The following is a 26,203-nucleotide window of genomic DNA, read 5'->3' as shown; positions in this document are numbered from 1 at the left end:
TTTGAGTGATGGATGAATTTCATCAAACAATCTGAAATGACCATTCTGCTTACTGGAAGCCAGAACTAACTTGGAAATAGTTTCATATTTGGTCTCTTAAGGATTTCCAGATTCTATAATCTTACAAAACGTGGCAATCTTAAATGTACTTTAAAAGGTGGTACTAATCAACTATGCAAAATGTTGGAGATATATTTCCTGTGGTAGGGGAAGAAAGAGATTTATCACTTAAAAAAAAAAAAAAAAAAAAAAAAAAAAAAAAAAAAGAGTAGATTTTTTCGTTGTAGAAGAGTCCACAGTAATTTGTTCATCAGAAATTGGATATAACAACATACCACACATACTTCCATTTTTACCCTTGTCAATAATTAATACAAATATATTATCATCCTATATATAAGTGTTTAAAGTTTATTTTTCACTTGGTTAGACTATAATAAATTTAGTTTAATCCTTTATCCAAGTGTGAGCAAACATTTGCGCCTGAAAATATCTTCAGGACTGGGGTAAGGTAGTACAACACCAGGCAACTCGTAGCAAAGGTGGACCAAGCTAACATCACTCCTATCTTAGTATCTCCCATAATGCAAAACACATCTCCTTGTGGATATGTATAATGTTATGCAATAAGAGAAGGGCCATTAAGCATTAATTTTCAGGTGCAAACTTTGTTTGCTCACACTTGGATAAAGGATTAAACTAAATTTATTATATAAGTGTTTACTTCTTTAGTCTGGATACTTAACATTCATAACAACTTACTGAAATGTCTTGTCTCTGAAATTCACATTGACAATGAGAACATTTCACTGGTTTTAATAAACATTCTAATACATGTCCATCCAGGTTTCTACGAATCCTTTGAATGTTACAGTAGGGACAAGTCACAGGTGCAAAGTCACAGGCTTCTTCATGTTTCTATAAGAAGTTAAATATGAAAGTAATGTTAGGAATATACTAGTGACAAAGAATGAATATGATAAAAGAAGCCAACAGTATTAATCATAAAAGTTTATTTCTGGAGATTAAAGAATAATAGGAGTAACAGCAAGGTTAAAAGATAAGAATGTGCATGAATATAAATTAACATCATATGTTAAAGATGAGAATTTATTGAGCTAAATAAAACTACAGAAGGCACTCTGAATCGTCCAACTGATAGTTGATAGAGCATCTAGTAGTGCATTGTGAGCTTATATTAATCATAAAAGTTTATTTCTGGAGATTAAAGAATAATAGGACTAACAGCAAGGTTAAAAGATAAGAATGTGCTTGAATATAAATTAACATCATATGTTAAAGATGAGAATTTAATGAGCTAAATAAAACTACAGAAGGCATTCTGAATCATCCAACTGATAGTTGATAGAGCATCTAGTAGTGCATTGTGAGCTTATAAACTGTCATGAGTGGAATTCACATTAAAAATAAAGAACAATATCCTTAGTCGAAAACAACTGCCCTCCTGTTGTAATATACTGATAATTTTTTGCTAATGCATATCCCCCTAAAAAACCAATGCTGACTCCAAAGAGATTCCTGCCTAGCAACCCAGTCTGGGAATGGAGTGATAGGCTCTTCCTCATTAACCTCTCCAACATCTTAAATACAATTCCAGATACACAAGCCAGTGTGAAACATGATACCTCAGCCTTAGTAGGTTTTGCAACATATTACAAGGCCCACATAAGTGAAGGACACTATTTAGTTCCTGTAATATTCTTCTCTTCAATTAGTCATATTATTATTATTATTATTATTATTCAGGCCTCCAAGGAGTCAAAAGACTCTTCGAGGGAGGTCCTTCCTAAGACATAAAGTCTTAGAAATCTTTCCCCTGAAAAAATTTCCCCTGAGAAACATAAAGTCTATCATACCACTCTTTAAACTCACTGACCGTTCTCGCTCCCACCACTCCATCAGGCAATGCATTCCACGGCTCAATCACCCTCCACACAAAGAAACCACTCCTTACCCTCTTGCTCACAGTTTCCTTTCGTAACTTCCAGGGATGGCCTCTTGTCATCACTCCTTCCCGCTGTTTAACCAAGCAAAAGAACTCCTCAGTGTCAACCCTGTAACCATCTCTCAACAGTTTAAAAGTCTCAATCATATCACCTCTCCTTCTTCTATCCACCAAACTCTGCAGTCCACATTCTCTCAGCCGATCCTCATAACTATCCTTGTACAGGCCTGAAACCATCTTTGTCATCCGTCTTTGTATCCTTTCCACAGTTAATTTATCCCCTTCAAATCCTGGGGACCAAATCTGAGAACAATAGTCCAAGTGTGGTCTGATCAGAGACTTATACAACGGAATGATAACCCTCTTATCTCTGCAGGTCAGTGTCCTTCTCATAATAGCAGCAATCCTCTGTGATACCTTCACCACCTTTGCAATATATCCCCTAAACTTCAGGTTTCTATCAATTATCAACCACAGATCTCTTGTCTCCCCTACTTCCTCCAGTATAACTCCTCCCATAGAGTATGCAGCATCCCATCGATGTTTCCCAAACCTCAAGACCTTACATTTTGCTGCATTAAACTGAAACCCCCATTCATTTGCCCATCTATCTAGCTTATTTAAATCCTCTTGCAGGGCTACCACATTGCACTATTACTAATAATCCTTCCCAGCTTCGCATCATCCGCAAACAACTGAATATCCCCCTGCAATCCACTGGCTATGTCATTGATATAAAGGTTAAACAATATAGGTCCTAGTACTGAGCCCTGTGGGACCCCACTTGTAACCCTCTGCCTCCTTGAAACTGCTACACCATACACAACTCTCTGATACCTATCAGACAGCCAATCCTGAATCCAGTTGACCAATCTGACATCCAGACCCATGTGCTGCAACTTAAATATCAGCTTATCATGTGGCACCCTGTCAAATGCCTTTGCCAAGTCTAAGAAAATTGCAGTATATGCCTTTCCCTCGTCTAATGTTCTTGTAACTTTATTATAAAAGGCTAGCATATTGCTAAAACAAGAGCGTCCTTTCACAAATCCATGTTGATTCTCACAGATAACATTACCCTCATCTGCCCAATGCTGTATACGGTCCCTCACTACTTTCTCCAAGATCTTAACAACTACTGATGACACACAGACTGGCCTATAATTAGACACTTCCAGTCTGTTACCACCCTAATGTAATGGCACTATCTTACCTTCCTTCCATTCCCTAGGCACCTTTGCCAAAGCCAGACTTTCATTGAAAAGACACGTTAAAGGCACTGTCAATTCCCTAGCACATTCTCTCAAAACTATCTCAAAACTATGTGAAATACTATCCAGTCCCACAGCTTTATTGACATCCAGAGTACTCAGTATCTGAAACACACTCTCTTCCTGTACCTCCAGACCTCGAACCAGTCCTATCCCTCTAGCATTAAAACTGACTCCTCTAGGATGAAATACTCCAATAAAGTGTCATTGAACAATTCCACTATGTCCTCTGTATCAGTCACTCTATTCCCATTTTTATCCCACAATATCATTCTTCCACAGCCATTTCTCCTCCTACTGGCCACATAGCTAAAAAATTCCCTAGGATTTTCTTTGGATCTTAGGGCCAATCTCCTCTCATATTCCAGTTTCGCTTTCCTTACCACACTAGTCACTCTTCTGGCCTGTGTCTTATATTCCTCATGCATCTCTTCCCCTGTCTCCTTATATCTCTTCTATAGCCTCTTTTTCGCATGCAATTCCTGTTTAATATTGTTTGTCATCCACTTTACTCCAAATTGCGTCCTCTTCTTCACTCGTGGTATACAACTTACCATTGCTGATAACAAATATTCTTTCACAATTTCCCACGCACTAGTGATATCCCGGCCATCCAATTCCTCCCTCCATGAAACTTCCCGAAGTTGACGTCTAAGACTATTATAATCACCTGCCTTATAATTCCACATAAGTTCCCGTCTCTTTGATACTCCTGCATGTCTATTCATTTTCCAAGTCAACACCATATGGTCACTCTCTCCAACTGGTGGGAGAGATGTCATCTCAGTTATTATCAACTCTTCTGATGCTATAACCACATCCAAAACTTTTGAACCTCTTGTTCCCTCTGTTACATGTTGTCTAAGACATTTGACCCTCAACAATTCTAGAAATTCCATTCCCCTATTGCTACATGCATCTTCCTCTCTCCAATTTATACTACTGAAGTTAAAATCTCCCATAACAATCATTCTTCTTGCACTTGCCAAACTTAGCTGTCTAAACATCTCCTGGTCCCCATCCTCTGTGCTCCTGGGTCTGTAGCAACACCCCACTAAATATCCTGTCTTGCCTAGCTCTACCTCACACCATACGCTCTCAAAATCATTTGTCTCACTTCCTTCCAAATTCTCCACTCTTAGAGGACATAGGTCATCACTTATCATAAGCAGTACCCCACCACCATGCGTTCCCCTCCTATCCTGAAGAAAAATGCTATACCCAGTGACTTCTATTCCTGTTGTTATATCCCCTTCTGTCAACCACGTCTCAGTGATCGCAATAATTTTTGGCCAGGCTGATGCTATCTGCGCCACCAATTCCTCTCCCTTATTCCGGATACTCCTGGCATTAGTATAAAGCATATAAATGCCATTGTTTCTATACCCAGCATTATCCCTTCTAGACTCCACTGGGCTCAGTGTTACCTGACATTGTCTCCCTTCTCCCAAGTATCCATTCCCACAAGAGGCCACCCCTGCTATCATCCTCCTTGGGACACACTGACTTGTTCAGAACAGCAATCTCTCCAGATGCCTATGTCCTTCCTCATTCAAATGTAAACAGTCTCTCGCATACAATTCCTCTCTCTCCTCAAACGCACTCCAAGCATCCACATATACCAGTCCTCTCTTGTCACACATTCTCGCTATTATGCCATTCAATATCACCGCTCTTCTGCTCAGCTCATCATTATCATACCTAGGCAACATGCACACTATTTTTCCTCTCTCTGTCTTCTTCCGTACAGTCTCAAGCAAAAATCTCATATCTCTCGCTGCCCGACTTACATTATCACTCAAGTCATTCGTTCCTATCATCACAATCATCTCATCCACCCTTTCACCTCTCTTAATTGCCATAGCCACCCTTTCTATTGTTCCTCCTGGCAAACACTCCTCACGCATCCTATCTTGAACACCGCGGATCATTGAGTCGCCATACATTATACCTCTTACCATTCTCTCGCTCCTATTGTTTCCATTCTCTCCTCTTCTTTCATTCCCATACCTCTCTTTTCTACTGTTTCCATTCTCTCCTCTTCTAGCACTCCCATACATCTCTCTCATTCCCTCTCTCCTACTGTTTCCATTTTCTCCACTTCTAGCACTTCCATATCCCTCTCTCGTTCTGTCTCTCCTACTACTGGTTCCATCCTCTCGTCTTCTAGCATTCCCATACCTCTCTCTCATTCCATCTCTCCTACCGTTTCCATTCTCTCCTCTTCTAGCACTTCCATATCTCTCTCTCATTCTGTCTCTCCTACTGTTTTCATCCTCTCGTCTGCTAGCATTCCCATACCTCTCTCTCATTCCCTCTCTTCTACTGTTTCCATTGTATCCTCTTCTAGCACCCCCATACATCTCACTCATACTCCCTAAATTCTCTCTCTCTCCTACTCTGATTCTCCTTGCATTTATCTCTTCCATTCTCCTAATCTTATCTTTCATACTTCTGCTCTCATTCACAAGACATTCCACCTCCTCTTTCAACGCATCTATCTCCCTCTGCAATTGAGTCACTCTTAATCTAAATTCACTCTCCCAAAGAAAACCATCTCCTAAACTTTCACACTCACTCACACCTTCCACACTATCAACTATTATTTTCTCATTCTCTCCTATCACAGTAATAATAATAATTATTATTATTATCATATGACCTCCATGGAGTTAGAGATTCATTGTGGGAAGTACACAGTATTGCACACACAATGCTCATCCAAACATGCCTTAAACTGATACAATATGTCTAAATTCACAACACACTCAGGCAATGTATTACACTTGCCACCACTCTCCATGCAAAGAACCTGCTCATCACTCCTCTGCTCATACCTTCTTCATACAGTTTCCAACAATAGCATCTTGTTCTACCCCTCCCTCTGCAATTCAATGACAAATCTCTTCCATCTCAACCTGATAACCACCCCTGACTATCTTATATGTCTCAATCATATCCCCCCCCTCTTCTTTTCCTATTCACGACGCTTTATAACATACATTCTCTCAATCTATCCTCATACTGCACATTCCAAAGACCACTGACCACCACCTCTGTGAATCTTCTCTGGACCCTTGATATTGTGCACTAGATTTTCACCATGAAAATCTAGTGCACACTAAATGATATGAGATCTGATCTAGGCCTTATACATAGCAAACAAAACCTCTTCGTTTCTGCATATCAGGGTCCTCTGCATCATTGCCATTATCCGATGTGGTGTCTTCACTCCTTGTGCAATGTGACCCCTGAATTTCAGGTCCTCATCAACCAGCACTCCTAGATCTTTCATCTTCTCTACCTCCTTTGAAGTTTCCCTACCAAGTGTATACTTTGCATCCCATTGCTGCTTACCAAATTTCAAAACCTGACACTTTGTAACGTTGCCCATTCATGCAATCTATTCAAGTCCTCCTATAACACCATAATATCTGCTTGACTCTGCATTGCTCTCTTCAATTTTGCATCATCTGCAAACAGCTGCATATCACTAGTTAAATCCTTCCCAATATCATTAGTATACAAACTGAACTACAATGGTCCCAACACTGACACCTACAGCACACCACTTGTGACCTTTCTCTTTTGAGATACTGCACCCCATCTACAACTTTCTGTTACCTATCTGACAGCCAGTCACTAATCCAACTCAGAAGTCTGTTATCTAATACCATCTCTTTCATTTTATGTAACAGCTTGTCGTGTGAGGCCGTCTATCAAAAGCTTTTGCAAAATCCAGTATAGTACATAAGTAAGTTATAAAACACAAACCCTTGCTGATAACAACATAGGATACTGTTGTTATCAAACCATTTCTGTATCCTACTTCTCACCAATCTCTCCAGTACTTCACAACTCCAGATACAAAGATTGGCCTATAATTTGAAGCTATAGCCTTATCACCACCTTTATGCAGTGAAACAATTTTACTCTTCTTCAACTCTCTTGAAACCTGTGTTGTTATAAGACTCCTATTAAACAGGCATGCCAAATCCCTGGAACATTCCCTTAAGATGCATGGTGATATGTCATCAAAAATCTATTGCCTTATTGACATCAACATTATTTATTTCTTCAAATACCTCCTGCTCACTCACAATTAAGCCATTCCATCCTATGTCCTCTACACTTAATTTCCTTATGATACCACCCTGATCAGGATGAAACAACCTTATAAATTGATCACTGAATACCTCAACAATGTCTTCTGCAGTAGTTACCATTCTACCACTTTCATCCCTTGTCTTTATCTTACCATGTTCATTCTTCCTTCTTCCTGCCACATATCTAAAAAACTCTCTACGGTTTTTCTTTCCCTGATTTTCCAATTTCTGCTCATATTATACTTTTGTTTTGCTTACTAACTGAGTCACTATCCTGGCTTGCTCTTTATACTCTTCATGTGACTGATTATTATCATTATTCATCTTGTACTTCCTTCATAGTACTTTCTTTTTCCAGATTTCATCCTTAAGCTCCATATTCACCCATTTTACACCTACCTTATTCAGCCTTTTGGCCTTCGGAATACATTCGTATACATTGATGCTGTTATGTATTTCTTTGTCAGTTCCCGTACAGAATTTATTTCCTTACCACTTAATTCCTCGTTTCATGCTATAACTCTGCTTAGCAGAGCCATAACATGGAATGAGCAGATTATGACAAGCTTAGCTGTCTGCTAGACTTGTCATAATCACCAGCCTTATAATTCCACATATATCCTTTCCTCACAAAAGTCTGCATATGACTAGCCACAACACAGGTGATTACTTCATGATTGCCAGCATGGCTGGCAGAGTAGTTAGCGTGTCCACTTTCCAGTCAAGAGCCTGTGGGTTCGAATCACACCATGGGCATGGATGTTTGTGATTGTCTGTGAAAATACTAGTGGTGGTGTTTGGCAGTAGATGGCATTGGTGTAGATCAGTGGTTCTCAAACTTTTTTGTCTGGCAGCACACTAAAATCAATAAATAAATTTCATGGCACCCCTAGTATTATTTGCTTTTTATAGAGAGTAAAGTGCCGATTAATTGATTCTGAAAGATTCGCATATATAACCCATAAATAAATTGATATTACAGATACTAAAGATATGAAGGAAAGCGTGTTTAAAAGAAAACAGATTTTATTTAAACTAAATTGGTTTATTTTCAAACAACCCCAAAACATACAAAACAAAAGCTATTATAAAGGTTCAGATAATAAAATATGAACTTAATGTGAAATATGTGCCTGGTGTTGTTTGCATATTTCTTTGATATTAGGCCTTGTTTTTGAGAGACATATTCTCATCTCATTTTCAAGGGCCTTTAGTCTTTCTCTCTTCTTTGTTTTAATATTTACAAGTGCAGAAAAACTCAGTTCACACAAATAAGATGTAGAAAATTGCAATAAAATGTTAAGTGCTTTGAATCCTATATTGGGGTACTCCTTCATAGTTGTTATCCAAAATGAATTCAGACACATTTCTGAATGCTTCAATCTCAACGTACGATCGTTACTTATATCAATTAATTCTTCGGCTTCTATAAGACTTAACTCACTCATTGCTGATGTTGACTCTACAAATGGATTTCGAATCCAATCGTATAAATTGACTGAAATGTCTGGAAAATAATGGTCGATTTTTTCTATTTTTTTGTTACAGTTGGAATATATAACAATAAGAAAAACCTCTACTCACTGAATTTAACGACTTTAATATCGTACTTTGTTCACTGATGACAAAAGACTCATGATTTTTGTTTAGGGGAAATGATCATGTATAATACTTGTCACACTGAACAGAGAAATATTAAAATAGACAGCAGGACAACTAACCATTCATTAGTTCATTTTCCCCCAGTATTTATGTGCTGTCACATATCTAGTTACTACGACGTGGTGATCTAATGAAATCCCAGGATATAATATATGAGTGATACAAAAAATTATAATTTTTATATACGCTTCATCCATTAAAATCAAAATATATAATTTTTTTGTTTTTGATTTAGTTATTTGTGGCAATTGAATATTTTGTTTTTTTCAAATAAATGATTCAAAATTTTGCGCCACCCTTGTAGCATACTTGCAACACCCTAGGGTGCTGCGGCACACCCAGTTTGAGAACCACTGGTGTAGATGGTGGTTCGTTGTAGTTAGTGGAGACAGATAGTTGTAGAGTAGGTGCCCTCCATCGATGAGTCTTTGGACTCCCTGGAGTTGTCATGTAACAATAATAACTATAACAATGATCACTTTCACCAACTGAAGGAAAATTTGAAACCCCTCTAACAATTACATCCTCTGATGAAATGATGAGATCTAGAACTGTTGATCCCTGCATGCCCTTCTTTATGTGCTGCCTGAGATAGTTATCTCTCAAGAAATTCATTTTCTTTATTCCCAAATGCTATCTCTTCATCCCATCTATACCACCATAATTAAAATCACCCATAATAATTACCCTTCATTTGTTCACTAATCTGAGTTGTTTATACATTTCTTCATCACCACCTGGGCCTATAGCAACATTCAACTAAATACGTCTTCCTCTCAATTTCCACTCATAACCATTGCCACTATTTCCCCCTTTCATTTTTTCCCTTATGTGGACTTAATTCACCTGCAATCATTAGCAGCACTTTCCCCTTCATTCTTGCCCCTCTATCCTCGTGAAAAATACTGTACCCTTCCATTTCTATTCATGTTACGATATCATCTTCATTCAACCATTTTCACTTATTCCAATTTGAAAATCCTCTGATGAAATGATGAGATCTAGAACTCTTGATCCCAGCGTGCCCTTCTTTATGTGCTGCCTGAGATAGTTATTTCTCAAGAACTCAAGAAATTCATTTTCTTTATTCCCAAATTTGGGAGCGAATAAACTCAGTCATTTCATCCCATTTATTTCTGATACTTCTAGCATTTGTACACAAACACAGCAGTTCATTTTTAGGTCTATAGCCAGTCCTATCCAAGCCATATGTTGGTTGCGATTTCCCTACTACACCACTCAGTCTGAACTTCTCCACCCGCATCACAATATACTCCATCTTCATACACACATTCAATACCACTTTCAACATTCACTCTCCCTATGCCATGTCTTCCTGTCTCCACCCGAGCTCATCCTGTTTCACTGTTCCTTTTGTATTCCTGTTCTTTCTTCCTCTCTCACACTACTGATGTTTACACTGCCAAGCACTTCTGTCTGTTCAGTACCACTCTCCTGATTTTTCCCTTCATCTCTTTCTTCTGATCTCTGGCATTTCATTTTTCATTTCCAATAACTAAATTTACTAAAAACTTATTTACTTAGTTGCCTTTCAGCAGGTAAATAAATAAGTTTTTAGTTTAGGATTTATGATTCAAATATGGTTTCTCCGTGAAATTTAAGAGAAGTTAGAAAAGGAAAAAAACAGCATATACCACAGAGAAACTGTTCGTGTTAGTTTCAGTTTCACTTCACAGCAGTTACAATTAGAAATAAAACTAGCCATTTTCATTATATTCTGATTTCAGAAAATTTTGAAGAATCATAAGATCAAATAGTATTAGCTACATCAGAAGATGACTTACAAAGATCATTAAAATCATTAAATGATATCTCAAAGCAATATAATATGACAATATCCAAAGAAAAAACAAAAATAATGGCATTCAAAGGAGAAAACCCAATAAGAAGTAAAATAGTGATAGATAATAAAATACTAGAACAAATAAACACTTTCAGATACTTGGGATGTGATCTATCATATGAAGAAGAAAAAGACATAGACACTAAAATATCAAACTTTGTCAAAGTAAATGGCATAATAAATAGTATATTTAAGCCATCCTTGGTACAAAAACACACTAGAATCAGACTATATAATGTCTTGTCAAAACCAACTCTACTATACGGAAGCGAAACATGGACCATGAAAAGGAAAGATGAAAAACGAATTCAAACAGCAGAAATGAAGTTCCTCAGAAAAACAGCTGGATATACCAAGTGGGACCACAAAACAAATGAAGAAATCTTACAATCCCTAAAAATCAAACCAATTAATTACTACATAAGACAGTATAAACAAAAATAGCTAGAACATTTAAATCGAATGGACAACAGCAGACTACCAAAAATATTATACAGATACAAAATAAGTGGAAAAAGAACAATCGGAAGACCAAGAAAGAGATGGCATGAGACTGGAACAGGCCACATGGCCTATATTCCATGATAGGAAGAAGAAGAAGAAGATAAGCTTTTCTATTCAACTAATAATTACTGTGAATAAACAACTGCAACTTGAATTATTATAAGCAAGTTAAATTTTCATTAAAACATAAGAAAAACTTCAAAAAAATCAAGCCACCATTAAAACTATTTAATAACAAATAAGCTCAATAACATTAATTAAAATTATTAATGATTTCTACATTTATAATACCATATTGCATTCTGATATTTGCCATCAGTAGTTAGTAAGATCTTAGAGAAAATAGTGAGGGACCGTATACAGCATTGGGCAGATGAGGGTAATGTTATCTGTGCGAGTCAACATGGATTTGTGAAGGGGCTCTCTTGTTTTAGAAATATGCTAGCCTTTTATGATAAAGTTAAAAGGGCATTAGATGAGGGAAAGGCATATACTGCAATTTTCTAAGACTTAGCGAAGGCATTTGACAGAGTGCCACATGATAAGCTGATATTTACGTTGCAGCACATGGGATTGGATGTCAGATTGGTCAACTGGATTCAGGATTGGCTGTCCAATAGGTATCAGAAAGTTGTGTATGGTGGGGCAGTTTCAAGGAAGCAGAGGGTTACAAGTAGGGTCATACAGGGCTCAGTACTGGGACCTATTTTGTTTAACCTTTATATCAATGACATTGTTAGGTGGATTGCAAGGGGATATTCAGTTGTTTGCAGATGATGCGAAGCTGGGAAGGATTATTAGTAATAGTGCAATGTGGTAGCCCTGCAAGAGGATTTGAATAAGCTAGATAGATGGGCAAATGAATGGGGTTTCAGTTTAATGCAGCAAAATGTAAGGTCTTGAGGTTTGGGAAACATCGTTGGGATGCTGCATACTCTATGGGAGGAGTTAAACTGGAGGAAGTAGGGGAGACAAGAGATCTGGGGTTGATGGTTGATAGAAACCTGAAGTTTAGGGGACATATTGCAAAGGTGGTGAAGGTAACACAGAGGATTGCTGCAATAATGAGAAGGACACTGCCCTGCAGAGATAAGAGGGTTATCATTCTGTTGTATAAGACTCTGATCAGACTACACTTAGACTATTGTTCTCAGATCAGGTCCCCAGGATTTGAAGGGGATAAATTAACCGTTGAAAGGGTACAACTCCAGATAACAAAGATGGTGTCAGGACTGTACAATGTTAGTTATGAGGATCAGCTGAGGGAATGTGGACTGCAGAGTTTGGTGGATAGAAGAAGGAGAGGTGATATGATTGAGACTTTTAAACTGTTGAGAGGTGGTTACAAGGTTGACACTAGGGAGTTCTTTCACTTGGTTGAACAGTGGGAAGGGATCATGACAAGGGGTCATCTCCGGAAGTTACGAAGGAAACTGTGAGAAAGAGGGTGAGGAGTGGTTTCTTTGCATGGAGAGTGGTTGAACCATGGAATGCATTGCCTGATATAGTGGTGAGAGCAAGAACGGTCAATGCATTTAAGGAATGGTATGATAGACTTGGAGAGGATCCAGAGACAAGTGACCAAGATGGTGGCAGGTCTGTGGAATGAACCTTATGAGAATAGATTGAAGATTTGTGGATTGCAAAAATTGATTGATAGGCGGAGGGGTGATATGATTGAGACATGCAAGTTACTGAAGGGTTTCTATAAGATTAATCCAGAAGATATTTTTGAGAATAGAAGGTGGTGGGAGGACTAGGGGCCATATATGGAAGCTGGGCAAAAATGTGGTTAACAGGGGTGTTAGAGCTAGGTTCTTTACTTGGAGAGTGGTAAATGAGTGGAATAAGCTGCCAGAGTCTGTTGTGGGTGCTATGACCGTGAATGAGTTTAAGGCGAGGTATGATAGATACTGTGTGAAAGATGAATAGTTGATCTTGACATGATGTTAGGGCCTCCCTTGATGAGTCTGTCGACTCCTTGGTGTTGCCCGTAATAATAATAATAATAATAATAATAGACTTTGTGTTTCCTAGGAGGGACCTCCCTCGATGAGTCTTGCTAGACTTGTGTTTCTTAGAAAGGACCTCCAACAAAGAGTCTTTTGACTCCATGGAGGCCTGAATAATAATAATAATTCAAAATAATATCTCAGATTCTGAGTATGGAGAGATATGATCGGAAATAAAGGAAGGGAATTGTAGCTACAAAGTGTCAAAGTTGATAATACATGCACAGATTTTGAATCTATGTCGTATGAAGTTGAAATTAACATGCTAGTATATCTGATAGGATGCTGTTATAGCCCAGGGAATGTAGAGAATACCGAATGTGATTCGTTTAGGCAAATTGGTTGGGCATATAAAAATAAGATGATCCTGATTTAAGACTTTAATTACAGGAATATACAATAGAAGGAAGAGATAGTGTACGGGACCAAAGAGAGTGAGTTTGTTGAATTTCTGAGAGATAAATATATTAAGCAGTATATGACTGAAGAAACTACAGGCTTTAATATTTTAGATTTGGTGATAACTTCACAAGATGTAGTTGTTAATGGGGTATTAACAGTACCACCAGTTGGTGAGAGTGATCATGAGGTACTTGTTTTTGGAAGTGGTTAAACAAGAAAAGATTACTGCCAAAAAACGGATATATGTGGAAATATAAGGCAGGTGATTATTATTATTATTATTATTATTATTAAACAAGACCTCATGGAGTCAAATACTCATCTAGTAGGTCCTTTTATCTCACGCACATCTCATCATACCGGGTCTTAAACACATTCAAACTCCTTGCAGACACCACACTCTCAGGCAAAGCATTCCAATCATTCACAACTCTGCACGAAAAAAACCTGCCTCTCACTCCCCTACTCACACCCTCTTTATACAGTTTCCAGGGATGACCTCTGGTTCTCCCCTGATCTCCCACTATTCGCTGTAGAACTTCTCCACCATTGATCCTATAGCAACCCCTTACCAACTTGTAGGTCTCTATCATATCTCCCCTCTTCCTTCTCTCCACTAGTCTCTGCAAATTACATCTTTTCAATCTTTCCTCATACTCGACATTCCAGAGGTCAGAAACTACCTTAGTCAGTCGCCTTTGGACCCTTTCCAACATCTCTTCATCCTTCTGAAAACCAGGTGACCAAATCTGGGCACAATAGTCCATGTGTGGCCTAATCAAAGCCTTATACAATGGAACAAGAATCTCCCTACTTCTACACGTCAGTGTCCTCCTCATCATTCCCAGAAGTCTTTGTGTTGTCTTCACAATTTTGGCGATGTGACCCCTAAATTTTAGATCCTTATCCACTATCACTCCCAGATCTCTTATTTCCTCTACTTCCAACAATATATTCTTACCAAGCATAAATTCTGCATCCCATCTTTGTTTTCCAAATTTTAAAACCTTACATTTTGCAACATTGAACTCACACCCCCATTTGCTTGCCCAATCACTCAATTTATTCAAGTCTTCTTGCAAGGCCACAACATCTTCACTACTCTTTATGGTTCGTCCCAACTTTGCATCATCTGCAAACAACTGAATATCTCCATCCAAATCTTTGCCAATATCATTAATATACAAGTTAAACAGTAATGGCCCTAAAACAGATCCCTGAGGCACTCCACTAGTGACTTTCCTTTTCCTGGATATTGCACCCCCATACACAACTTGTTGATACCTATCAGATAGCCAGTCTCCAATCCAATGCACTAATCTAAAATCCAACCCCATCTGCTCTAGTTTGACTGTCAACTTATCATGAGGCACTCTATCAAAAGCTTTTGCGAAATCCAAGTATATTACTGTGTATCCTTCTCCTCTGTCCAAGGAAGCAGTCACTTTATTGTAATAAGTAAGTAGATTACTAAAACACGACCTCCCTTTAGCAAATCCATGCTGTCCATCAAAGATTATACCATTGTTGTCAACCCAACTCTGGATTCTAGTTCTCACAAGCTTCTCCAACAACTTAACCACAACACCCGACACACAGATAGGCCTATAGTTTGATGCTTGAGTTCGATCACCTCCTTTATGAAGTGGCACAATCTTGCCCTCCTTCCACTCTTTAGGGACTTGACCAAGTGCAAGACTCGTATTAAAAAAATATGTCAAGGCAGGTGTCAACTCTCTGGCACATTCCTTCAGAATACGCGGTGATATATTATCAAGTCCCACAGCCTTATTTACATCTAGTTTACTCAACTCCCCAAACATGTCCAAACACCTCTTGCTCACTTACAGTCAGTCTCTCCTCCCCATCATCAACTGCTCTCAATCTCTCCATGAAGTCACATTCACAAGATTGAAAGTCCTCTATGAACTGCTCATTAAGTATCTCCACCACACATTCTGCAACAGCTGTCTTTATACCATTTCCTCCAATCAATATCATCCTTCCATAATCATTCTTTCTTTTGCTGGCTACATATCGAAAGAACTCCCTAGGATTCTTTTTAGCTTCATTAGCTAACTGCTGTTCATACCTCTCTTTAGCTACTCTCACCAACCAAGTCACTCTCCTTGCCTGGTCTTTGTAGAACTCATGAAATTGGTTACTTCCACTTCTCTTATGCTGCCTCCACAATGCCCTTTTTCTCTGTATTGCATGCTTAATCTCTTTATTCATCCATCTCACACCTAACTTATTTAACCTTCTCACCCATGGTATACATTTCGACATTGCATCCACTAAATATTTTTTGAAAATCCCCCAAGCTGCATTGATCTCTTTTCCAGCTAACTCCTCATTCCATGCTACACCTGCAAGCTGTCTCCTGAGCTCTTCATAATCACCCCCCTTGTAGTTCCACATATACCCTTTTTTCACAGGGGTCCTTGCACTGCTGGCAACCACCCAAGTAATCACCTCATGGTCACTTTCACCAATTGGTGGATGATTTGATACCTCATTGATAATTACATCCTCCGATGAGATGACCAAATCCAAGACCCTTAATCCTCTTGTGCCCTCTGTTACATACTGTCTGAGGTAGTTATCCCTCAAAAACTCAAGAAACTCATTTTCTTTACTTCCAGTTGCTATCTCTTCATTCCAGTCTATATTGCCATAATTAAAATCACCCATAATGATCACCCTTTTCTTATTTGCTTGGCTTATTTGACTATACATTTCACTATCACCACCATCCACATTACCAGGTCTATAACAACATCCCACCAAGTATTTGATTCTATTCACCTCTATCTCACATCATACTGCCTCAAAACCACTGGCCCCATTTCCCCCTTGCATCTCTACCTTGTATGGACATAACTCTTTCTCTATCATCAATAGCACTCCCCCTCCCTTTTTACCCCTTCTATCCTCACGAAACACATCATACCTTTCCATCTCTATTCCTGTCAGGATGTCATCCTCATCTAACCATGTCTCACTTATTCCGACAATCTCTGGGTGCACAGACGCAATTAGTGCAACCATTTCATCCGCCTTGTTTCTTATACTTCTAGCATTCGTATACAAACACAACAACTCATTTCTGGATCTACAGCTAGTTCCACTGATACCACTCACTCGATGTGATCTCTCCATGCTGGACTGGGGCCATTTCCCTTTCTGCTTCTTCATTTTAGAACCCTTTGCAATTCCATCTGTTTCCTTTTGATCCCTGATCATCCCATTACTTTCCTGCCTACACATTCTCTCACCTCCTCTTGGAACATCCACCTTTCTCACGCTGTGTATCCCTGTCCACCCTGAGCCTCCCCGTTTCCCTGCTCCTCTTGCACACCCATTCTCTCATTATCTATACTCATACCACTTCCCATACACTTATGGGAAGCTCTCTCTCTCTCTCTCTCTCTCTCTAGTCAATTAGCATTAATATGTTGGGTAGATGAGCTGTGCAGAAAAGATGTTGACTGTGCATGGAAATTCATAAGGCTGTATCTGACACAAGCAATGTATAACTGCATACCAAGGGTTAAGCAAATGAATAGAGTAGGAGTGAAATGGATGAACAAGCATGTAAAATCAAGAACGCTGTGTTTGAAAAGAAAATGCTATGGAGGAGGTCCATGACAGTTGGTGGTGATTGGATCTATTAAGAGTATAACTTGCAGGCTAGGGAAGGTGGCAACTATGGTGAAGAAAGAAAATGTGCAGTATGAGAGAAGATTGGCTAGTCAGGTCAAGGTTAATTTAAGAGAATTTTTCCACTATATGGCAAGCAAGAGAAAGAATAATTATGGCAGATTCACATTGGTGGATAGTTATGGTAGCAGAGTGAACCATTGCAAAGGATATAGTGGAATTAGTGAATGAGTACTTTATCAGTGTATATCATACTGGCATAAATGATGCACGACAATATTTAGAAGGGATGAAAGTATTAGAAAAATTGTAAGTGAAAGAATCATAGGGGTAACAGGTGTTGATTGGGTTAGATGTCAATAAGGCTGTGAGAATGGGTGATGTATGACCACGTATTCTTAAGGAATGTGTACAACAGTTAGCCATGCCATCGACATGGTTGTTCACAAATCAGCCCTGATTTGTGAAGGATAGGTGTTGTTTTAGCAATATACCTTTATTTTATGATAAGGTAATTAGTGTGTTAGATAAGGATAGAAGAATTATAAAATAGGAACAAAACCAGAGAAGCATTCCTGAAAGTGAAAGAACTTAATGAGAAAGCAAAATGTGCACAGTCTAATAATATCAAGGACAAAGATGGAAATCATTGATAAGGAAAAGATAAATGGAAGATGGGTGCAGTATTTATCAGATCTCTATGATGATGAAATTGGTAACATGATAAATGATTCACGAGACCTTAAGTTAAACATAACAACAGATACCACTCTACCGACAAGAAAGGATATAGAACACGTAATTAAGAATCTTCCTAATAATAAATCCCCTGGATGCAATAATGTGCACAGTCTAATAATATCAAGGACAAAGATGGAAATCATTGATAAGGAAAAGATAAATGGAAGATGGGTGCAGTATTTATCAGATCTCTATGATGATGAAATTGGTAACATGATAAATGATTCACGAGACCTTAAGTTAAACATAACAACAGATACCACTCTACCGACAAGAAAGGATATAGAACACGTAATTAAGAATCTTCCTAATAATAAATCCCCTGGATGCAATAATATCCTGGCTGAGCTGCTGAAAGCTTTGACTGGCAATAATAACAACTATTTAGTAGAATTCATTCAGGACATCTATAAAACAATAGAATTACCTGATGTTTTTACATCTATCTGCATACCAATTCCAAAGAAAAATAATGTACAAAATTGCGAGGATTACAGAACTGTGAGCCTAATATCCCATGCATCTAAAATTATTTTAACCATTGTTAACAAACAAATTCAAAGAGCCATAAGCAGTGAATTCAGTGAACAACAGAAAGGCTTCAGAATAGGAATGGGAACCATTAATGCTATCCTGGAACTACAAACAATAATAGAAAGATCACTTGAAGGAAATAGGAACATTTACATATGCTTCATAGACTTTCAGGAGGCCTTTGACCAGGTAAAACATAATAAAATGTTCAATATATTAGATAAATTAGACATAGAAGATCATGTACTTAAGATTATAAAAATGATTTACACTAAACAGAAAATGCAGCCATTTAACTCTGAGGCTTCTGTAGTGAAAATAAAAAGAGGAGTTAGACAAGGTTTATCCTTTCACCAAATCTGTTTAATGTCTATTGTGAGACAGTGACAAAACAGATTAAAAAACAAAAGATAGGAATGAGTATCAATGGTATAAATTACAACAATCTTAGATATGCTGATGATACCATTCTACCAGCAGAAAACAGAAACAAATTAATCAAATTACTGCAGTTACTAACTGAAGAAAGTAAAGCATTTTGGATTAGATATAAATGCAAAAAAGACCAATTTATGAAAATCTCAAAAGAAAACAGATCTGAGCCAGAAATATTCATAAACAATGTGAAAATTGAACATACAACAGAATACGTATATTTAGGCACCTACTTGACTGCAGATGGAAAGCAAGATAAAGAAATAAAAATAAGAACAGCCATAGCTAAAGATGTCTTCTGGAAAAATAAAGATCTGCTCAGAAGTTCTGTGGGTATCTAGACAAAGAAAAGAATGATAAGAACACTAGTGTGGCCAGTCTTCACATATGGAACTGAGACCTGGATATTCAACAACAGAGTATGAAATGTGATGCTACAGGAGAGCTATGAAAATCTCATGTGACAAATACAGATGTCCTACAGAGAATGAGAACACACATCTTTATTACAGGAAATGAAATTTCCTGTAATAAAATCTCTGTGTTCTCATTCTCTCTAATCTCATCTTTCTCTGATTGAGAAAGATGAGATTAGTGGGACATGTACTGAGAGGTTCAGCAGGACAGAGGATACTAACAGTTTTAGAAGGAAAAATTATGGGAAAAGGATCAAGAGGCAAAAAACAAAGCACATGGCTTGAAGATATAAGATCATGGACAGGATCACATACCTATGCAGAAACAAAAACAAAAGCCAACAACATAGAGAACTGGATGGAAATGGTGCTGCACCCTCTCACTGAGGAAGCCACATGAAGAAGAAGAAGAAGACTGGGTGTGTTAGATAAGGGAGAATCAATCTTGGACGTTGCAAAAGTGTTTGATAGATTACCATATGAAAAATTGGTGTACACGCTGCAGAGGATGGGAATAGATAGCATATTAGTTAGATATATAGCAGAGATTGGTTCTGAACAATAACAGACAGTTGTATATAATAGAGTAGTGTCTCAAAAAAGGAGTGTAACCAGTAGTGTGCCTCAGGATTCTGTTCTTGACCCCTCGTGTTTAACTTGTTTGTAAATGATATAGCATGATATATCATTTACAAACCCCTTGGACCAACCCCATGGAGTCAAAGACTCATCTAGGCAGTCCTTTTATCATAGACACAGCTCATTATGCCGTACCTTAAACACACTCAAATTCTCTGAAGAAACCACACTCTCAGGCAAGGCATTCCAATCATTCACAACTCTGCATGCAAAAAACCTGCTTCTCCTTCCCCTGCTCACACCAACCTTACACAGCTTCCAGAACCGGAATATGCTCAGGTTCTTCCCTGATCTCTCACTGTTTGCTGTAAAACCTCTCCAACATTGATCCTATAACAACCTCTTACTAACTTGTCTCTATCATATCACCCCTCTTCCTCCTATCCACTAGACCAGGGGTCACCAAACTTCTTTGACCGTCGACCCCTTCAAGAGTTTCTTGACGTTTTATCGACCACCTCTATTTTACTATTATGTAATTATAATAGGACAAGCAAAAAAGATGCTTATGTGAGTTTTTAGATTGTTTATTTTAGAGTTACAGTGTTTATTGTATGTATAATATAGTATATATTATTATTATTATTCAGGCCTCCAAGGAGTCAAAAGAATAACCGAGGGGAGGTCCCCCCCCCTGAGAAACACAAAGTCTATCATACTACTCTTTAAACTCACTGACCGTTCTCGCTCCCACCACTCCATAAGGCAATGCATTCCACGGCTCAACCACCCTCCACACAAAGAAACCACTCTTTACCCTCTTGCTCACAGTTTCCTTTCGTAACTTCCAGGGATGGCCTCTTGTCATCACTCCTTCCCGCTGTTCAACCAAGCCTTTTGTCATCACTCCTTCCTGCTGTTCAACCAAGCGAAAGAACTCCCCAGTGTCAACCCTGTAACCACCTCTCAACAGTTTAAAAGTCTCAATCATATCACCTCTCCTTCTTCTATCCACCAAACTCTGCAGTCCACATTCTCTCAGCCGATCCTCATAACTATCCTTGTACAGTCCTGAAACCATCTTTGTCATCCGTCTTTGTATCCTTTCCACAGTTAATTTATCCCCTTCAAATCCTGGGGACCAAACTTGAGAACAATAGTCCAAGTGTGGTCTGATCAGAGACTTATACAATGGAATGATAACCCTCTTATCTCTGCAGGTCAGTGTCCTTCTCATAATAGCAGCAATCCTCTGTGTTACCTTCACCACCTTTGCAATATGTCCCCTAAACTTCAGGTTTCTATCAATCATCAACCCCAGATCTCTTGTCTCCCCTACTTCCTCCAGTATAACTCCTCCCATAGAGTATGCAGCATCCCATCGATGTTTCCCAAACCTCAAGACCTTACATTTTGCTGCATTAAACTGAAACCCCCATTCATTTGCCCATCTATCTAGCGTATTTAAATCCTCTTGCAGGGCTACCACATCTGCACTATTACTAATAATCCTTTCCAGCTTCGCATCATCTGCAAACAACTGAATATCCCCCTGCAATTCACTGGCTATGTCATTGATATAAAGGTTAAACAATATAGGTCCTAGTACTGAGCCCTGTGGGACCCAACTTGTAACCCTCTGCCTCCTGGAAACTGCTCCACCATACACAACTCTCTGATACCTATCAAACAGACAAAACATGGTCAGCCAAGCCTGAATGGCCATAGTTGTGTTTAACGATGTACGACTTGTGTTCCTCCAGGCGGATGGATGCTGATCTGCCTGTCTGTCCAAAGTACGCAAGCTTACAGGAACAGGGTACTTTGTAAACTCCGGGGTTGTGTTCTAGCAGGACCCCACAAAAACGCAAGTTAAGAAATTAAAAATCTTACTTAAAAAAGTAACCTCCTGGCCCCCCCGACGTCACGAAAAAACTTAAACCTTTTCGCTCCCGTCCCCCCCGAATATACGGATTACCAAAAATCCACAAACCTAATTCCCCACTCAGGCCTATAGTAGATGCCACCAATGCACCTTGTTATAGACTGTCTAAACAGCTGGCCAACTCTCTGTCCCCCCTCACCGGAAATTCAGCTTCCTATATAAAAAACTCAACCCACTTTAAAGCCCTCACAGAAAATTTAACCTTGAATAATACAGATATATTAATAAGCTTTGATATCTCCTCCTTGTTTATCAATATTCCCTTAACTGACACTTTATCTCTCTTAGAAAACGTTTTTCCCTCTGACATCTTAGATCTCATTTCCTTCGCCATCAACTCTGGGTATTTCGCTTGGAATAACAAAATCTACAAGCAGATAGAGGGAACCGCCATGGGCTCCCCCCTCTCACCCCCCTTGCCAATTTCTATATGGAAGATTTCGAAAAACAAGCCATAGACTCAGCCCCACTCAAACCTTCTATCTGGCTAAGATATGTAGATGATGTGTTCTCTATTTGGCCTCATGGCCCAGACACGTTAGACTCGTTCCTCGGTCATCTCAATAGCCTACATCCAAGAATCCAGTTTACTATGGAAATGGGAAAAGAACAATTGTTTACCCTTCCTAGACACCTTAGTTACATGCCTGCCTAATGATACACTTGCCTTCACTGTATACAGAAAACCCACACACACAGGCAGATACATTCACAAACTCTCCCACCACCACCCCTCACAACAATATGGCATCATTAAAACCCTTACCAAGAGAGCCCACAATCTTTGTTCCAGTGGAACCGCCCTCACTACTGAGCTTAACCACATACACAGAACTTTCCTCTCCAATGGCTACAGCGAACACAGCATCAAAAAAATAATCAATTCCTCCCCCATTCCCCGTCCCTCTCGTCAACAAGAATTTAAAAATGCCATCACCATACCCTATATCCGTGGCACTTCGGAAAAAATAGCCAAGATATTAAAAAAGTATAACCTACACACAGCATATAAGCCCTACGGCAAACTGGCTACCCTTATCCGTTCTACGAAAGATCAGCTCCCTCCTCTCTCTCTGCCTGGAGTTTACAAAGTACCCTGTTCCTGTAAGCTTGCGTACTTTGGACAGACAGGCAGATCAGCATCCATCCGCCTGGAGGAACACAAGTCGTACATCGTTAAATACAACTATGGCCATTCAGGCTTGGCTGACCATGTTTTGGACACCACCCACAGAGTATCATGGAAGAAAACCACCATGCTCCACCACAGCAAATTCAAGAAAGAGAGACTTTTCTTAAAAGCAGCAGCAGCTCTCAGAAACCAACCAAATCTTAACAAATATGGTTGCATTAAGCTTCCGAAGATTTGGGAAACAGTCATCACCAGAGGTCCCACCTTACATTCCAGGCCACCGACTACTGCCCTTAGAGGGCGCTCCACCTAGATAGGACTTTATTGTCACCCACGTGGTTGGGCTTAGTATTGTAAGTTTTTGTGAGCATGTTACATTAATTGTCTTTGTAATCCCCGTAGATGTCCTAGTGACTAGGACGAAATATAGGAAGCATTAAATTCTATTTTAATTCTTTTTGAGTGTTGTAAAAAATCCATTAAACCTCCAACATAAAATCTTAACAACTACTGATGACACACAGACTGGCCTATAATTAGACACTTCCAGTCTGTTACCACCCTTATGCAATGGCACTATCTTACCTTCCTTCCATTCCCTGGGCACCTTTGCCAAAGCCTGACTTTCATTGAAAAGCCACGTTAAAGGCACTGTCAATTCCCTAGCACATTCTCTCAAAACTCGTGGTGAAATACCATCCAGTCCCACAGCTTTAGTGACATCCAGAGTACTCAGTATCTGAAACACACTCTCCTCCTGTACCTCCAGACCTCAAACCAGTCCTATCCCTCTAGCATTAAAACTGATTCCTCTAGGATGAAATACTCCAATAAAGTGTTCATTGAACAATTCCATTATGTCCTCTGCATCAGTCACTCTATTCCCATTTTTATCGCACAATATCATTCTTCCACAGTCATTTCTCCTCCTACTGGCCACATAGCTAAAAAATTCCCTAGGATTTTCTTTGGATCTTAGGGCCAATCTCCTCTCATATTCCAGTTTCGCTTTCCTTACCACACTAGTCACTCTTCTGGCCTGTGTCTTATATTCCTCATGCATCTCTTCACCTGTCTCCTTATATCTCTTACATAGCCTCTTTTTCGCATGCAATTCCTGTTTAATATTGTTTGTCATCCACTTTACTCCAAATTGCGTCCTCTTCTTCACTCGTGGTATACAACTTACCATTGCTGATAACAAATATTCTTTCACAATTTCCCACGCACTAGTGATATCCCGGCCTTCCAATTCCTCCCTCCATGAAACTTCCCGAGGTTGACGTCTAAGACTATTATAATCACCTGCCTTATAATTCCACATAAGTTCCCGTCTCTTTGATACTCCTGCATGTCTATTCATTTTCCAAGTCAACACCATATGGTCACTCTCTCCAACTGGTGGGAGAGACGTCAACTCAGTTATTATCAACTCTTCTGATGCTATAACCAAATACAAAACTTTTGAACCTCTTGTTCCCTCTGTTACATGTTGCCTAAGACATTTGTCCCTCAAGAATTCTAGAAATTCCATTCCCCTATTGCTACATGCATCTTCCTCTCTCCAATTTATACTACTGAAGTTAAAATCTCCCATAACAATCATTCTTCTTGCACTTGCCAAACTTAGCTGTCTAAACATCTCCTGGTCCCCATCCTCTGTGCTCCTGGGTCTGTAGCAACACCCCACTAAATATCCTGTCTTGCCTACCTCTACCTCACACCAATTATTATATTACTATTACTACTACTATTACTATCACTAGTAATATCACTGGTATTACTAGTGATATTAATAAACTATTGGTATTAATATCACTGGTATTACTACCAGCACTGCTCAACTCTTCAACATAGAGAAGTTTAGTTCATGAATGAGTAACGATTGAATTATAATATGTATGTTGATGAATTTTAGAACTTTAACGCTCACTTGTATTTAGATGCGCAAAAATGAGACAGGGATCGAATACATGTAAGTATAAGTAAATAAGCTACCGTGCATGTGATGCAATCTCGCTCCCGCTGCGTCAGACGGGCAGGAACCACAGACATCCGTTTATTGGTAAATATGTCATTTTGGCATACTTCATTGGCCTCCGTAACTATTTTCATGACCTTGCTCCATCTTACAGATCCTATTCATGTCACTATTCCCACGATTCACTCTTAATTGCATTGTCATTGAGGATGGAGGTAATTCAAGTTAACCGAATTAAATATTACCCATACAATGATGTCTTATATTTTTATATCGACCCCCAATCGACCTCCAAGCCCGAATCGACCCCTAACAATGTTATATCGACCCCTGGGAGTCGGATATCGACCACTTTGGCGACCACTGCACTAGACTCTATAAATTGCATCTTCTCAATCTTTCCTCATATTCAACATTCCAGAGATCAGAAACTAGTAAGTCATCTCTGGACCATTTCCAACATATCTTAAATTTAAATTAAAACCTTACATTTTGCAAAATTGAACTTGCATCCCCATTTCCATGCCCATTCACTCAATTTATTCAAGTATTATAAGACCATATAATACTTGAATATCTCTTGAATAATAAGACCATATCTCTACTCTTTATAGTTAGTCCTAACATTGCACCATCTGCAAACAACTGAATATCCAGATCCAAATCTTTGCCAATATATGGGTTAAACAGCAATGGCCCTAAAACAGACCACTGAGTCACACCACCAGTGACTTTCTTCTTCCTGGATATTGCTCCCCCATAAACAACTTGCTGATACCGATAGCCAATCTCTGATCCAATGTACTAATCTAATATCTAACCCCATCTACTCTAGTTTGACTATCAACTTGTCATGCAGTAATCTATCAAAGGTTAAGTTGCTGAATGCTCATTTTGCAAGGGTGTCAGTGCCAGATGTAATATTGATTATGGGAAAATAAAGGTAGATGAATTATATGTGATGAATTTTAATGAAAGCACAGTCATGGT

The 26,203-nt window shown here is 38.8% G+C and overlaps 1 protein-coding gene across 4 annotated transcripts in view; it reads right to left on the bottom strand.

Moving 5' to 3' along the window:
• LOC150106126 (uncharacterized) overlaps positions 1-26,203 on the bottom strand; it is a 424,317-nt gene that overhangs the window by 184,297 nt on the left and 213,817 nt on the right. For all 4 annotated transcript variants that reach the window (XM_090393871.1, XM_090393872.1, XM_090393873.1 and 1 more), the window contains one exon: positions 763-918. In XM_090393871.1, coding sequence (XP_090249997.1) covers positions 763-918 — 156 coding nt within the window. The remainder of the gene's footprint in view (positions 1-762; positions 919-26,203) is intronic.

Source organism: Typopeltis vanoorti, chromosome 6, assembly GCF_054136105.1.
Source record: "Typopeltis vanoorti isolate ZY-2024b chromosome 6, IOZ_Tvanoo_1.0, whole genome shotgun sequence".
In the NCBI taxonomy this organism is placed as follows: Eukaryota; Metazoa; Arthropoda; class Arachnida; order Uropygi; family Thelyphonidae; genus Typopeltis; species Typopeltis vanoorti.
Note: the sequence above shows the minus strand (reverse complement) of the source record. Positions and strands in the feature narration are given on the sequence as shown.